Here is an 18,057-nt window from a genome sequence, read left to right on the forward strand (position 1 = left end):
CAAAAGCACCTGGGAGAGAAGGACCAGCAGAAGCTGGCTGCTTGCCTTCCCCTGTGACAGAGAAATCACAGATGCCAGAGAAGCTATCCTCCTGTTGATGCCTTAATTTGGACATTTTCATGGCCTTAGAATTGTAACTTGTAAGCTAATCAATTCCCATTGTTAAAAGTCAGTCCATTTCTAGTATATTGATTTTTGGCAGCATTAGCAAACTGCCATATCTTAAAAATTCCTCTTCCCATGTGTTATTTTAAATAGAGGGAAAGCATTCCTTGTCTAGTGCTTTTGATTATATTTTTTCCTCCTTATTCCAACCTAACCACCTGTCTACTCCAATTTCATAAATACAAAGTCACAGAAACTTCCCCAGAATATTTTTTTCCTTCTGGAATCCTGGAAAAGTTGTGTTCCCTCAACACCAGTTCACAGCATTCTTTAACATAAATTATGCCTTTGGAAGTGAAGATTTTCTTTCCTGCATTTTTGTTATTGCTAGTTTAATAAGTACTGTTTTAAGGACTATGTGTTCTACCTTACAAGTTAGGGCAGTGATTTTTATCCAGAATCTTTTAGAAGTATACTTATTTAGCCAAATAGACCAAAATAGGGGGATTGAAGGGAGGACCAGAATTTGGAACAAATGCTGTTCTCAGAAAATTGCAATTGGACTTTTTGCTGTAGGTTGAGATCAAGAGCGCATCTCCATGTATACATATACACTTAGTCCCCCACCACATACACACGTATAGATAATGTGTGCACACTCAGGACACATTCCGGACAATAAGCCCTTCCCTTTTTATTGCTCATAAATCCCTATTAAAAATAACCTTCCTCTCTCATAATTTCTTTCTTAGCTTTTTTCTCTGAGGAAACATGGTCTCCATAGCCATAGATGGTCAGCCATGTCCACTTACAACAGTATTGATCTCTTTCCTATTGCATTAGGTGTTGGATCACTTTCTTTCCTTTCTTCCCTTAAAGATCAACCTCCTCTCCATCTGAATTCCAGCCTCTAAGCTCACCCTCCAAGCCCCTACTCATTTGAAAGCTTTTGCCTTAGTTAATGAGGCAGAGAAAACTCAATTACCAAAGAGAAAAGGAAACTGGTGCTATATCAATCCATCACCTTTAGTACTGGGAGCCAATCCTGAACCAGAGAGAGGGTCCACCGTGAAGAAGGAGGTATTAGTGGTAGTTGCTCAGAAGCTTCCCACCTCTGAATCAGTGAGTAGTCTGATAAAATTCTACAATAATAGTTTGAGATTTTAGTGCCCCACTTTCAGTAATGAATAGAACAATTATAAAGATCATCAAGGAAATAGAAGACTTGAACAACTCTGCCCAACAATTAGACCTAACAGACATCTATCCAGCATTCCACCCAACAACAGCAGCATACACATTTTTCTCGATACACATGAAACATTCTCCAGTATAGATCATATGTTAGGCCAGAAAACAAATGAAAAGGATTTAAATCAGATAAATTGTGTTCTCAATGACAATGAATTTGAAGCTAGAAATCAATAACAGAAGAAAATTTGAGAAATTCATTAAAAATGTGGAAATTAAACAACACACTTATAAATAATCAGTGGGTCAAATAAATCTTCAGGGAAATCAGGAAATATTTTGAGATTAATTGGAAACAAAAACACAATATACCCCATTTTATATGGGTTTTTGGGGGGATAAGTGAAGTCAATGCTAAGAGGAACATTTATAGCTATAGCTATAAATTAAAAAGATCTACATTAAAAAAGATCTCAAATCAATAATCTAAAATTTGCCCTAACTAGACATGGAGGCGAAAACTAGACTCAAATCAAGCAGAGGAAGGAAATAAGAACAAGAGTGGAGATGCAAGGAACAGAGAATATACAAACAACAGATAAAATCAAGGAAAACAAACTATTATTTAATAGATAGCCAAAACTGACAAACCTTTAGTGAAATAGGCAAAAAAAAAAAAGAGAATTTTGAAAATACAAAAAAAAAAACAGAAATAAAAGAGAGGATATCACAACAAATATTTTAGAAATAAAATAGATTATAAGAAAACACTATGAACAATCATACACCAACAAATTAGATAATTAAAGTAGATAAGTTTCTAGAAAAACACAAACCACCAAAACTGACTCAAAATTAAATAGATAATCTGAATAAATCTATAGCAAGTAAAGAAATGAGTTAAAAATCAAAAAGTGTTCCTACAAAGTACAACTACCAGATGGTTCCACCACTGGTGAATTCAAACAATGCCTAATAAATTAACATCAATTTTTCAAACTCTTCCAAAAAACCCCAGAACACTGTTCAACAAATTATACTGGGACACTAGTTATCTACATGCAAAAGAATAAATTAGGACACCACCTCACATCATATGCAAAAATTAATTCAAATATAAATTCACTAAATGTAAGAGCTAAAACTATAAAACTCTTAGAAGAAAACATAGATGTAACCCTTCATGACCTTGGATTAGGGAACAATTTCTTAAATAAGACAATGAAAGTCTGAGCACCAAAAGAAAACATAGATAAATTGGACGTCATAAAAATTAAAAAGTTTTGAGCATCAAAGTCCACTATCAAGAAAGTAAAGAGACAACCCCACAGAAAGGGAGAGAATATGTGCAGATCATTACAATAATGATATTGCTAAAGTTCTAATATCCAGTATGTACAAAGAACACTTACAATACAGCAATAAAAAGAAAATAATCCAATTTAAAAATGGCACAAGATTTGGATAGACATTTCTCCAAAGATATTCAAATGGTCAATAAGCACATGAAAAGGTCTGTACATCATTAGCCACTGGAAGAATGCAAATCAAACTACAATGGAATACCAATGTGCATATGATTTCATTTATAGTAAATATACAGAATAGGAAAATCCATAGAGACAGAAAATAGATTTCTTTTTGAGTTTCCAAGAGTTTGGAGATTTTCCTATTTTTTTAAACTTTTTTGTTGTACTATACAACATATATACAAAGCAAAGAAATAAAAAAGCAATAGTTTTCAAAGCTCTCTTCAACAAGAGGTTACAAGACAGATCCCAGAGTCTGTCATGGGCTACCATATGATCCTCTCATATTTTTCCTTCTAGCTGCGCTAGAATATAGAAGGTTAGAGGGGTTAAATATTTTTTTATCACCACAATAGACTTTTTTCCCTTCTTTTTTTATGAAAAATAACATATATATATATATATATATATATATATATATATATATAAGCTATAAAACACAGCACCACAATTTGTTATAGAACATATTCCAAACTTTGACATGGGTTACAATTTCACAATTTTAGGTTTTAACTTCTAGCTGCTCTAAAATACTGGAGACTAAAAGAGATATCAATTTAATGATTCAGCTTTCATATTCATTTGTTAAATCCTATCTTCTCTGTATAACTCCACCATCACCTGTGATTTTTCCATCCTCTCTTCAGGGGTGTTTGGGCTATGGCCATCCTAAATTTTTCATATTGGAAGAGTCTGCACTAATATGGGGTAAGGAGATGGAACTACCTGATGTTTTGGAGAGGCTGGGCTAGGTTTCAGGACTGATTACTCTAGTGCATGGCACCCTTGTGAAATCTTATATATTGCCCTAGGTGTTCTTTAGTATTGGCTGGAATGATCCTGGTTGGGGGTTGGCAGGTTATGATAGGTCGCAAGGTCTGACTGAAGTTTGTGTAAGAGCAACCTCCAGAGTAGCCTCTTGACTCTATTTGAACTTTCTCTGCCACTGATACTTTATTGATTACATTACTTTTCCCCCTTTTTGGTCAGGATGGAATTGTTGATCCCAACGTACCAGGTCTGGATTCATCCCTGGGAGTCCTCTCTCACATTGCCAAGGAGACTTTTACCCCTAGGTGTCATGTCCCATGTAGTGGGGAGAGCAATGATTTCACTTGCAGAGTTGGGCTTAGAGACTGAGGCCACATTTGAGCAACAACAGAGGTCCTCCAGAAGTAACTCTTAGGCATGCCTGTAAGTAGTCTAAGCTTCTCTGCTATCTATATAAGCTTCACCAGAGTAAGCCTCATGACCCAGGATCAGAGGATTCCCTGACGGTAAGGTTTAATAGTTTCATATTTTTCTCCCATCTCTAAGGGGACTTTGTGAATACTTTTTGATTATCTGCTTAATATACTCTAGGATGTATCCTGGCCGTACTGTTTTTATGTAACTGATGTCTAGTTTGATTTCATGTGGTCAGAGAACATACTCTGCATTATCTCAATTATTTTATACATTAAAGTTTGTTTTATCATCCAGGATATGGCCTATCATGGTACACATTCCAGGTGTTCTTGAATAAAGTATTTGTTCTGCTGTTATATGATGATTGTACTATGTGTCAATTAGATCTGGTTTGCTGACGGTGCTGTTGCATTCTCTATTCTTCCTGATTTTCTGTCTAGTTCTATCAGCTTTTGAGACAGGAGTGTTGAAGTCTACATGTATAATTGTCTATTTTTACTTTCAGTTCTGGTAAATTGACCATTTTGTTTGTGTATCTTTGTCACTATCTCTCCCTAGTAATTTTCTTTGTTCTGAAGTCTGCTTCTGGTAGCCATTCCGCCTTTCTTTTGATTAATGTTTACATCATTTACTTTCACCCTACCTATGTTATCATAATTGAAGTTTCTTATAGACAGCATTTAGTTGGGTCTTGCTTTTTATACATTCTCCCAATTTCTGTCTTTTAATTGGTGTGTATAGATCATTTACTTTTTATGTAAATTTCACATATTTAGGCTTAAGTTTTCCATTTTATTTTTCAGTTTTCTGTTTGTTCTCTCTGTTTCTATTTTCTTTTCCTGCCTTCTTATGGGGTACTTGAGAATTGTTTATGTTTAGAATTCCCTTTTAATTTATATATAGTGTTTTGAGCATATCTTCTGGATAGCTTTTGAACCGGCTGTTCTTATTGTACTGTATACATACACATATAATACATACACATCTTATCACTTATAATACATATATACTATATACTGCATATATACGTATATATGTACATATGTATATACATATATAAACATGTATACAAGCAAAGACATATTATCACTGTATACTGATGTAGGGTGAAATGTGGAAAGTTTACCTCCCTTTATGTCCCTTGAACCCCTCCCACTTATAATTGTCTTACATATTGACTGTACACTCATTGGTAATTAGACAGCATTATAATTTTGACTTCAAAATTAAATAAATCAAACATAATTTCAAAAAATAAAGAGGAGAAAAGTCTATTGTATTTACCCACAATTTTTTTTTACCATGTTCTTTCTTCCTTTCTGATGTTACATAATTCCTTCTTCTGTTGTTTTCTTTCTGTTTAGAGAACTTCCTGCTTTTAGTGCAGATCTGCTGATGACAAATTCTCCAAACTTTTCTTCATTTGGAATTGTTTTGATTTCCCTTTCATTTTTGAAGGATATTTTCCCTTGGATTTAGAATTCTGAATTGATGTGTCCTTCTTCTGACCTCTGTGTCATTTGAATTATTTTCCTCTATAGGTAATACATTACTTCTCTCAATGTTTTTTTCCTTGCCTTTAGTTTTCAGAAGTTTGAAATTTGTATTTTGCATGGATTTATTTGGGTTTATCATGTTTGGGATTCACTCTGCTTCTTATGCCTGTAGCTATATGTCTCTTACAAAATTTGTGAAATTTTCAGCCATTATTTCTTTAAATGCTTTTTGATGCCACCTTCTTTCTCTTCTCTCGCTGGTAGTCTGTCTGCCTAAACATTAGATCTTTTGTTTTAGTCCCATATCCTAAAGAACTATTCAAAATTCTTTGGTCTATTTCCTGTCTTTTTCAAAATTGGTAATTTCTACTGTTCTGTCCTCAAGTTCACTGATTCTTTTCACTGTAGTCTCCATTCTGCTGTTGTGTCCATTTATTGTGTTTTTAAAAATTTATTGTGTTTTTTTTGTTTTTGGGGGGCTGTGGGCAGGCCATGCCAGAGAATTGAACCCAGGTCTCTGGCATGGTAGGTGAGAATTCTGCCACTGAGCCACCATTGCACTGCCCTTTATTGTGGGTTTTTTTTTTTTTATGAGTATTTAATATTTCAGTTGTAAACAAAATTATAATACTATTTGAAGTCAGCCTTATAAGCAAGTGCTAATATTAAGAAATGATTTTAGTCAATCTATAATGGACCAGAAGAAAACTGTTTTAGTAATAAGAATTTTCTGTTTTGCAATACATTCTCAATGAATATTTATCAATTTAAATTTTTTAAAAGACAAAAAGGCCTCTTCAGACAGCAATTAATCTGATTAGTACTACAAATGGATACAAAAAGCTACAATAGCAAGTTAAGGTAACACTGAAGCTAACATTGAGAATCAATATATTAAACATGCAAATTAAAATATACCATTAAACAAAAGTTTTTTACCCATTCTTTTAAAATGCAGCTAAATGAAAGTTGACATTCAAGTTTTGACTTAAGTTGTGGATTGAATGGATTTAGAGTTCTTTTGTGGTTAAAATACTTAGCAATCCATTACAACTTGGATAGACAAGAATATAGCTCTTTCTCCAGTAATCAGGGTACAGGGGCCCTTCTATTTCCTTTTAATTCTCACATTGCTTCAAATCCTGTTTCCTCTCTTTTTAAAAAAGTATCATTTAGTCATGAAAATTTTCAAAACTTAAATCACATGCTTTTGAAGTCTAGGATAAAAAATAATTTTATTATTTTAATAGCATTGAAAATGGAAATTTTGGAATACCATGAGACAGGATTGGTCCAAAGGGTTCTATCTGCCCTTAATTCCATATCCAAAGCAGTATCTTAACAATATGTAGATATGATGCCTCTGTTAGTCTTCAATAATCTAAACAAGTGCTGTCCACTTGAAATATAATATGAGGCACATATGCAATATAAACATTCCTAGTAGTCACATTAACTGAGTAAAAAGAAATAAGTAAAATCAATCTTAATAATATAATTTATTTAGCCCAATATACAAAAACATTAACATTTCAATATGTAATCATATTAAAAATTTTTAATAAAACATTTTGCATTCCTTTTTTCATACCAAGCCTTTAGAATCCAGTGTTGGGTGGGCCATGGTGGCTCAGCAGGCAGACTTCCTGCCTGCTATGCTGGAGACCCGGGTTCGATTCCCAGTGCCTGCCCATGCAAAATAAATAAATAAAATCCAGTGTGTATTTTGCACTTCCAGTGCATTTCAATTTGGACTAACCCCATTTCAAGTGCTCAATAGCCCTATGTAGCTGGTGGCTACCATATTGGGCAGCACAGGTCTAAACGGTCCTGACCCCTAAAGTGGTGGACGCAGCTCTTAAATTTGTGTAGTAGTTATGTATCTGCTATATTATTTTATGGTTATGTGTTTGGAATATTTTATAGTTGAGAAACAGAGAACATGCTACAACATGGCTAAAACTGGAAACATGCTGAGTGAAATTATTGTGCTTTTTACATCTAAATTTTCTAGTTGTTTTGTCTTTGTTGCATCTTTTTTGCAAGAATTTTTTGTTTCTTTGCTCAGAATTTCTTATTTTTTTTCAATTGTGTTCATAGCTTTTCATCAAAGTATTTTTTATGATGATGGCTTTAAAATCCTTTTCAGATACTTCTAACATCTGTATTATCTTGCAATTGGTGTCTATTTACTGTCTGTTCTTGTTCAGGCTAAGACAATCTTAGTTCTTGGCATGATTAGTGGTTTTCAGTTAATACCTGGACATTATTTAAATCCTGTGTTTTAGCAGGCTTCCTCTGGTGCTACTCTGATCAGGGAAGAGATGACATCACCTTTTACTGGTACGTGGGAATGGAAGGTCAAATTCTTCAATAATTGGCACATCACTGGGGAAGGGATGTATTCTTGTTACTCTAGGTAAGAGTGGGAATTCAGGCTCTCTCCTAGACCTCCACTGATACTTCGAGATTGGTCTTGTTACCAGCAAATGGGGTTGAAAGTCCCAACTCTCCACTTAGTGTCCTCTGACACCATCTCAGTGAGAAGAGGGAGGGATACCTCATTTCAACTCTATGTGACACAGGGGTGGGTGGGGAAAGGGGACTCCTTATTACGTGGCAGTTTGAAAGTTCAAGCTCCCCAGTAGACCTTTTCTGACACCTTGCTGGTAGAGGTGGGGTTGGTTTCTGACACCTTGTTACAGCCTGACAAAGGTGGAGGCTAAACTTCCCACCAGCCTTTGCTGGTATGTGGGGAGGATGGGGCAAAAGTTTTTCTGTGGGATTTGGCTACAGCAGAGTACCTGCTGGTGAAAGTTTTCTGTTTTGCTTGGCTGTCCCTTCATGGTTCTTTGGCTAGAGACAGCAAGCTTTTCCTGGATTTTTAAAAATTGCACCCATTGCCAATTCCAAGTTGCTAACTTCTACACTACCGAATTTGGAATATATAAGGCAAGGAGGAAATCCAGGGAACTAATCACTATGTCTTTTCTTGGATCTTGATGTCCCTATTTGATCTTCCACATTCTCTTCATTTTTCATAGTTTTCTCATTTTTATTTTATATAATGTTTGGACCTGGCTTTTAGTTGTACCTACTGGGTAGAATAAAGAAAACTACTTCCAACTCCATCTTCCCAGAAGCAAGCATCCCATGTAATTCATTTTAAAACATGAGAAACAGACTTGAATAGGTGCTTCATAAATAAGAATATCCAAATGGCCTGCAAACACATGAAAAGACAGGTAGGTGTTCGACACTCATTCATCAATTACATTAAAATTAAATCTACAAATGCAATAGCACTAAATCCCAACGGAAAAGCTAAAATGTTTTAAAAATGTCAATTCAAAGGGCTGACAAGATTGGTGAGAGTTTAAACTGATACAATCACTTTGGCAAATGTTTTGGCCATGTTCATTACAGCTGTATTTTTGCATCCTTTTCCCTCACTAATGCATTCCTAGGTATACACCCAAGAGAAATGAGTCAATATGTCCATCGAAAGATGTGTAAAAATGTCATAGAAGCTTTATTTGTGGTAGCCAAGATTAAAATAACTCAAATATCCATCAACTGCAGAATGGATGAATAAATCGAGATGGTATTTATACAATCGAATTCTATATTACAACTAAAAAAGAAAAGAAAATCAAAACTGCTACACACAATAACGTGGATGAATTTCATGGACTTAATAATGAGTGAAAGAAGCCAGACACAAAAGAATACATACCATGTGGTTCCATTAAAAAATTCATGAACAGCAAATTAATCAATGGTGATAAGGAATAAGAATAACGGTAAATCTGGGGGAAGAACTACTGTTTTGGAAGAGATAGCCTGGGTTTCTGGAAAGACCATGTAACTTCCTATGGGCTTTAGTTTCATGGCTAGATACATATAAATTTTCTTTTGAGGTGGAAATCTAATATTGTGTACCTCAAACATGCTCTAATTTAAAGTTTAGAACAAATGTTCTATTTTACATTAGCAACATTCTAATGGTCACACAATGGACCTCTTTGTAATCCAGGATTACTCAATTTTTTAGATATTTATTATCTTTTCTTTTAACACACCTTCTTCAACATCAGCTCTTTCTACCTCAATCCCAACTATACTTACACTTCAGCTTCATTTAAACATATAGCCTCCTACCTATACGCTACTTATCTCTCAAGACTGATGGTGCCACCCCAATGCCCACTTCATTAAACTACTTACGATATGAGCACATAACAGTTTTTTACAAAACCCTATATATACATAAGCTTATCCATCAACATTTGTTAAGACATTCCCTGAGCTTTGCCAACTTCCCATTAATTCTCAGAAAAAAATCATAATTTTCTTGTATACATAATTAAATACTTCTATTATTGTACATCCCACACCATTGATAATTATTTGTTTATATACAAGTAAGCTACTTAGAAGAAGTCATTACCTTCTCTACTCTACCCATCCTTATATTCCCAAGGCCCTCATGTATGTTGAAATAATGCAGTTAATGTGAATTTTTTTTTGACAGAGACTCTCATTTCCTCACCAAACTCATCCATTAACCAAGTTCTTTCCTGCCACCTGTCATTACAAAGCTCAAATCATGCTTCCTCTGAAGAGTCTTCCTTAATCGGTTCAACCAAATGTAATCCTGACCTTGTGTATCCTGAAGTGTCATAGCACATAGGCTAGAACCCTCTTGTGGCATTTACTATGCACCCAAATAATTCTGAATGGGCCTGTTTTTTAAAAGATTAATCCATAAAAAAATTGGAAGTAATAGGCTTTAATATTTATTAAACCTCTTAATCATAAAGGTTGACATTACTTAAAAATAGAAGAAGAAATAATGCACAGAAAGACATAGAGATTAGGTACAAAGAAAATTAATTTAATAATGGTGAAATTTTTTTGAAAGTAAATAGCAGATAAGAGGAAATCACCCACAGTATACATTATAGGGATAAATCACAACTATTTATTTGCCCTTGAATTCCAACAACCAAATAAACCAAAGGGGAAAAAAAAGAGAAAAACAGTCATTCCTTATGGTTATTGGGGTTTAATATAAGGGTCGAAGTGAAGAAAGAGTTGAAGCATGGAGAACAAAATTATAAATAACTTAAAGATGTCAATATCTTTCTCACAAAAATAAAGATAAAGTGATTGAAGCTTTCATTTGCTCTAATTATAGGTCTAATGGAAAATATGTGTATGATACTTATATTTCCATCTGAACAGTTACTCCGAAACAATTTCAACTTCAATTTCATAAAACATGAGTATTTTATCGTTTTTAAACCCCTTTTTTAGTTTGCTTGACAAACCAATCCCCAAGATGGATTTATAACATTAACTTGGTGAAGATAATTTCTTTCAACATAGTCTATTGTTTTGTGGCCACCGGGAGACTTTGAACCAGGGCTTTGAAAACTCTTCTGCAATCCCCGAGGATAATTTCCCAGCTATTCTTTAGCATTTACTTCGGTCTTCGATGGGTCTCCTTTTTCCTTTCCCACTCGACCTCTCTCTGCACATCAATGTCCCTGCCTAGAGGCAACAAAATAAGTTCAGAAAAAGGCTGTGTGTGAAGAAGAGAGAAGTGAAAGTGTAAAGAGAAAAAAAAACACGTGCCAAATAAGTATCTCGATTTCAAAATAATTATGGTATTTCTCCCCAAATATTTTATGATGAGAGTAGGGATATGAAAATTGGCTTTATGGTATCACTAAATGATTCAAATTGAAATATTCCTCACATATTAAACCTCTTAGAAGAAATTAGTATACCACCATTTCCGACTACTTTTACATGCTTCTCTGAGTGAAAGCCACTTGCCTGATCATCTTGATTTTATTCTTCCGTGTGCCCAGAACAGCCATTCTCCTTTTTCCCTAACCCAGAACCCTGTGTTCTCATATTTCAAAATCTTTTCTACTCTATCTTATCCAGGAAACTAACTCCTGCTAGGCGCCTGAGAAAGTAGAGTCTATTGGTCTTTCATCAGAAATCCAGTATTCCAAAACTTCAACATAAATACCAATTTCTGGAGGTCTCTTTTCGCCCCTTATTTGTTTAATGAGTGCCCCGTAAGGCCTCACGGCTTCAACCGCTGCCTTAAGCGCGCGGGGGCAGGGATGCTGCCGCTAGACCTCATTTCATCAGCCAATCAAGTCAGGAGTTATCAACCCGAAGCCAATGGGTGCAGACCAGGGGCGGGGCTTGTTGAAAGTAACCGTCAGCGAATTGCAGTTGGTCTTGGCTATTCTGGGGTGAGCTTAGTAGCTGGTCTTCACTTCCCGAGACGGTACCGCAGGATACGCCTCCTACGGCTCTGGAAGGTGAGCCCTCCCTAGTGTTTTTGTCAGGGTGGCCTTTACCTTCCCCACTGGTTCTTTCTCCCCCAGCCTCCCTCAGAGAAGCTTGTGCCCCAGAGTCTTACGGCCATAGACTCAGCCGTTCCCTCCTGGAGTTTCCACCTTTTCTGTGGCAGCCAATCAAGGGCTTTCCCAAAGATCAAACTTCCTATTAGCCTCTGCCCCTCTTTCATTACACTTGTTTTTTATTATTTTTTAAATTTTTGGTTCGTTTTTTAAATTTTATTTTATTTATTTATTTATCGATTTATTTATTTATTTATTTTTGCATTACACTTATGTCAGTTATTTCCAGACTATTCGCCTGACACATGTTCTCTTTGGATTAAGGGGCCACTGAAAAGTCAGGCCCTAGAGGAAAGCACAGCAAAACTGGGAATCTTCTCTGCTGTACGGAGCTGAGTCCCAGAAAGAGAATCGATCTGAGTGAAGAAACATTAGGAGCGCAGATCACCCACTAACCTCCCATCTTAGGGACAGGCATCCCTAATTTTAGCAGACCCTAAAATAATCATTAGAAATAATTAAAAGAGGAACCTAGGATTTTTTTTTTTTTCAAGAAAAGTATCATCAGGGAATAAGATGGCGGCAGGGTTGTGTGGCCCTCTTCAGGACACTTTTGTCATCTAATTCCTGCAAAGTGTTGCCCTTAAAAGGAAGAGTTACCACTTTCAGCGAAGTAGTGCCACTTTCACTTCATGACATAGAGAATTTTTCAAGGCTGTTGAGGACAAATCCACATGCTATTTGAGAAGGCAGTCATTAATTACCTTTACACACTAAGGGAATTGATTAGCTAATTTATTGATAAATTAGAGAGTCTCTGTGATAATTTCAAGATAAACCAATATTTTTTCCTTAATGAGACTTGGATTCATAAATGTATTCAAAGCTGTCAGAGGTTAGTTTAAGCTGAAGAAGAGTTTTAATTACATTGAAAACCTGTTTATTCTTGCTGATACTCCTTTACCCATACTTTTAAAAATGTTGAAGTACAGTAATGTTAGCAATTCCATGCTAACTTAAGATGAGATTGCTTCTCAATAAAGGTCCTTAGGAGAATTTGGAGGGGAGGTTGGGGAAGCCAAACTGAGAAACTGCCACATATTCATAGCCAGATAGAGAAACTCTTTTAAACTTGATCATAAATATCTTTGAATTTCAAGGATAGTCAAGACTTGGGATGATTTTATTTTCTGAAAAGAATTTATTAGAACTGAATTTGTAAACAGTTTCCAAATAAACAATTTTAGAAATGAGAAAAACTGCTTATTGGGACATCTATCCTTTTCATTTGGAAAACAATAATAGATAGGCAATCAAGTTATAATACTAACTATATTTATATTTAACTATGTTAAATTCTGCAAGTGTGTATAAATGTGTAATTAATAGTTTTCCTATAGTTAGTGTGCTCTAGGATACCTAGTCTTGGAGTAATAGTGGGACAAATTAAGAATTGACATTGATAATATTTTTCTGAATAGCTTGATGTTAGCTAAGGGTAGATATCACCAAATTGAAATGTCCTTTTCTAATGTTAGGGACGTCCCCTAGAGCAGTGCTTTTTAACCATGGCTGCTTATTAGAATTACTGGGAAGCTTTTAAAATTCTCAATACCCAAGCTGCATACCAGACCAATTGAATTTACTTCTGGACTTGACACTCAGGCATTAGTGTTTTTTAAAACTCCCCAAGTGATTTCAATGTGCAGCTAAAGTTGAGATTATTTGTCTTCAGGGGATAGCCGAGCTTGTTCATCTCTATTGTTCATATTATCATCAAGATGCCCAACTTCTGCTATGTTAAGGGAAATATAAGGAATTTAGAAATTCCTTGAGGGAAAAAAAAGCAACAGCCACTGGTATGGGGGAGCTGCTCTAACACTCAGCTATTTCTTGCTATGTTAATAAAAGGTGACCAGATGCTCACAGCTGGGTCATGTTCTGTTAGACATAAGCAATCTCACAGAGCATCAATATCAGAGAAGTCACTCTGAGACCTTAATAATTCCAAAAAAGGTCACCATGCAATCCACAAAGTATCTAATGTCCCTTCCTTCAGCTAAAATGAGTACTACCTGCTTTACTCTTATCAGCTTTATCCTCACTTTACTCTGAGCTCCTTATACATAAGATTGATGGTGATACCCAGCCACAGAATTAACCTTGTTTTCTGAAAGCACCTAATACAGAGTGAATCCCCACCTCCTTTTACCTTCTCCAAAATCACCCAGCCAAAGCCCACATACTATAATAGTTTTTTTTTTTTTTTAGCAACCTATTGACTGGGAGACCCTACAGTTCCCTGTGGTGAGCAATCTCTCTCACTGTACCAAATAATAAATCCTAGTCAACTATAGATGTGTTCCTGGTAAACTTTGGATGACGGGCATTAATAGCTTTTTCTCACAAAACCTGACAAGAATGTCAAAAAGAAGTTGGCTTTGAGACTGAAAATTGAGTAATGTTGCCTTTGAATTGGGTGCTTTATATAGTAGTTCCTAACCTTGGCTACAAGTTAAAATCACCTGGGAAGCCCAAGGTGCAACCCAAACTGTATTAAATGAGAATCTTGGGAGAGAGTACCCAGCCATCAGCATTATATGGTTCCACAAATAAAGTAAAAATAATAAACATGGGGAAGAGAAGAATAGATTAGAAAGTTACACAGATGAGAAACTGAGGCTAACCAAATAGAAATAAGTTGTTCAAAGTCTTTCAACTTGAAAGCTGTAACCCATCAGCCTTTGCATGCATACAGTTTGAACACAGAGTCTACACTTTTACCTTAGTGCTAGTATGCTACAGCGACTGTCAACAGTGTTTACCAAACTTTTTGTTGCCGGTAATATAATACCAAGTGTATGATATGATTGTGATTGATTTTTTTTCTGGCCTTTGAAATGTTTGTTTGTTTGTTTTGTTTTTTGGTTCATTTGTGTCTGGTTTCTTTCGCTCAACATGATGTCTTCAAGGTGCATCCTTTTTAAAAAAAATTTTTTATTGTGAAATACAGCACATATACAAAAAAGCAATAAATTTCCAAGTACATTTCAACAAATAGCTATAGAACAAATCTTAAAAGTTTGCTATGGGTTACAGTTCCAGGATTTTTAATTTTTTGTTCTAGCTGCTCCAAGACCCTGGAGACGAACAGAAATATCAATATAATGATTCAGCAGTCATAAGCATTTGTTGAATCCTATATTCTCTCCTCCTTTTTAAATGACATGTATACATAAAAGCAATACATTTCAAAGTGCATCACAACAATTAGTTGTAGAACAGATTTCAGAGTTTGGTATGAGTTACAATTCCTTAGTTTTAGGTTTTTCTTTCTACCTAATCTAAGGTACTGGAGGCTAAAAGAAATATCAGTATAATAATTCAGCACTCATACTCATTTGTTAAGCCTGACCTTCACTGTATAACTCCACCATCACCTTTGATCTTTCTCCCACTCTTTAGGAGTATTTAGGATATGCCCATTCTAGCTTTTTCATGTTGGAAGGGAGGTCTGTCGATAATATGGGATAGGGAGATGGAACTAGCTGTTGTTCTAGAAGGGCTGGTCCCTCTGCATTTCAGGGCTTGTCTGGTCCAGGTACATATCTGGAGGTTGTAGGTTTGGGAGAGTTACCCTAGTGCATAGAAACTTTGTAGAATCATATATAATGCCCTACATATTCTTTAGGATTAGCAGGAATGGTTTTCTGGGTTTGGCAAGTTGTGATAGGTAGTAGTGTCTAACTGATGCATACGTAAGAGTGACCTCTAGTGTAGCCTCTTGACTCCATTTGAACTCTCTCAGCCACTAATACCTTTGTTTTCACACTTCTTTTTCCTCTTTTGGTCAGAATGGCATTGTTGATCCCACAGTGCCAGGGCCAGGCTCATCCCTAGGAGTCATCTCCAATGCCACCAGGGAGACCTTCAGCCCTGGATATCATGTCCCACATAGGAGGGAAGGCAATGGTTTCTCTTGCGGAGTTGGGCTTAGAGAGAGAAAGGCCACATCTGAGCAACAAAAGAGGTCTTCTGGAGGTGACTCTTAGACATACCTATAGGTAGGCTAAGCTTCTCCGCTACATACATAAGCTTCACAGGAGCAAGGTTCAACATTAAGGGCTTGGCCTATTGATTTGGGTTTCCCTAATGTTTGGCACAATATCCAGGGTTTCCCTAGTGGTAAAGTTTAATAGTCCCATAATTTTCTCCCATCCCTCAAGAGATTTTGCCTATACTTTTTGATTATCCTAGTATACTCTGGGATGTATCCAGGCATTACATTAAGATATTCAAGTTTAAAACCTCTCATTCTTATACTGGTCTCCCTGTGTTTGGATTGTTTAAATGATCTATCCATACAGGTTGAGTTAGATTACGTGCTACAGAAAACCTAGGTTCTGGACATAGTAAAACTTTCGTCCTTTGTTTTCAAAGAGTAGATGAAGATCTAAAGTATAGGCAATGTCTTCCTTACCCTTGTATTCTGAATTACCTTAATCCCAACCCTTTTGGCTTCATTCTTGCCTCTTAATACCAAGTTATACATATTATATATAAAATACCCCCTCAAAATCCAGAAATACCAATTACCATTACCATTACCAATTACCAATTACCATTCTGAACCAAATGTGACAATTCAGGCCCCGGTTTTCTTGTGTTTTCTAAATGAGATCATGTAATATTTGCTCTTTTTTTATTTTCTGGCTTATTTTGCCTTACCAAATGTCCCACAGGCTCATTCACATCTACCTATCCTATTCTGCCATCTTCCCAGAAGTCCCTGTTCGTATATTTTAAAATTTTAACACAAAATTGTGTTCATAATAAGCATATATACCTTTACTTAATTTTTCTCTTTAAGAAAAATTCTCTTTAAGAGTATATAAATCTCTTATATACTCAGAAATGAGTATATAAGAACATATAAATTATATATTAGTAATCGAAAAACCAATTGCTTGATTATGATAATAAATTTAGTGATTACTGTTTGGTTGCTCAGCAAGGCCTCCAGATGAGAAGCTAAGAGTGGACACTAAAAAGTGTTGAGCCAATGCTATAAAAGAATTGATAAAATCCCCTACATGAGCTTTAAGTACCCTCACAGAAAATGTTCTTTTCCATTAGTAACAGGTTTGCTTAACTGACTGTGGCTGTTATCTATTGCTTCAAACCAGAATACATTAAAGTCCTTATTGTTCCTCGTCCAAGAAGTAATGAGATAGAATATGTAACAACTCCCCTGTTATGTCCTTTTGGTTTCACTGTTTTTCTTATATTGCTGCTTGCTGTATAAGTATATGAAATATAGAGAAAACCCAGTCCGTCAGTGTCCAAATGAGATAAAAGACGGCTGTGATTTAATATCATCATGGTCAATTAAACTTCTGTGTGAGTAAAACAACAAAAGAGATCAGAATATTCTTTCCCTCATCTCACTTTCTTCTTTGGAATAGCTGTCAGAATGCGCTTCCAGAGGCTCAGATAAACTGAGGACAAACCCAGTTATCCACCCTGGGGCTAAGTGAACTGCACCAGCTTGTAGCACCAATGACTGGTGACTGATTAAATGACGAATCATTCTTTCAGACAGTTGGATAGATGCAGGGTGGATAATAGCTAAGTAGTTCTTGGCATTGAAAGTGGGCACAGAGTAACACTGAGCGGTATCTGTCACTTAAGATGGTGTCTTTTCCATTTCATTTTCATTGTAAGCATCATAGAACAGAGAAGCAGCCCTTATTTTGGAAGACCTTAAGACAACCACTAGAAATAATTAAGGGAGAAATCTAGGATTTTTTTTTTAAGAAGAGCATTAGAAATCCACCAAGAAGACAAATCTTATGTTCCTTTAATCCTACTTGTGTTTTGCAGAGAGCCATAAGAGATGGATTGAAGAAAGATTGTAAGGGACAACACGATGAACTCAGATAACGATATTGCAAATATCACCTTTCCTAACAAAAGAATTAGTGGCACATGGGTAGAATTTCTCAAGAATGTGTTTTTGAGTGCTCCAAAGGATCTCCCTGAAGTTGTTCTAATATTGTCTTTGATCTGTGTAATTGGAGGTAGGTGTAACTCTCTCATCATCTGAGTTTCCTCTAAGGATATATCTAATAAATGCCACCATATAGAATTAAGAAAAGT

General features: G+C 35.6%; 2 protein-coding genes across 9 annotated transcripts in view; one reads left to right on the forward strand and one right to left on the reverse strand.

Annotated features, from left to right (window-relative positions):
• Nucleotides 1-11,963, reverse strand: part of LOC143647622 (OX-2 membrane glycoprotein-like) — a 39,905-nt gene extending 27,942 nt beyond the window's left edge. Inside the window, exons 1-2 of the mRNA XM_077117470.1 lie at nucleotides 11,958-11,963; nucleotides 11,556-11,661 (exon numbers count right to left, since the gene is read on the reverse strand). Coding sequence (XP_076973585.1) covers nucleotides 11,556-11,661; nucleotides 11,958-11,963 — 112 coding nt within the window. The remainder of the gene's footprint in view (nucleotides 1-11,555; nucleotides 11,662-11,957) is intronic.
• Nucleotides 11,742-18,057, forward strand: part of SLC9C1 (solute carrier family 9 member C1) — a 109,717-nt gene continuing 103,401 nt past the window's right edge. For 7 of the 8 annotated variants that reach the window (XM_077118404.1, XM_077118407.1, XM_077118411.1 and 4 more), the window contains exons 1-2: nucleotides 11,742-11,856; nucleotides 17,782-17,978. In XM_077118404.1, coding sequence (XP_076974519.1) covers nucleotides 17,828-17,978 — 151 coding nt within the window. In that variant the 5' untranslated portion in view covers nucleotides 11,742-11,856; nucleotides 17,782-17,827. Of the gene's footprint in view, nucleotides 11,857-14,169; nucleotides 14,206-17,781; nucleotides 17,979-18,057 lie in introns of all 8 variants that reach the window. The other variant, XM_077118405.1, reaches the window with a different exon arrangement.

Source organism: Tamandua tetradactyla, chromosome 10, assembly GCF_023851605.1.
Source record: "Tamandua tetradactyla isolate mTamTet1 chromosome 10, mTamTet1.pri, whole genome shotgun sequence".
NCBI lineage: Eukaryota > Metazoa > Chordata > Mammalia > Pilosa > Myrmecophagidae > Tamandua > Tamandua tetradactyla.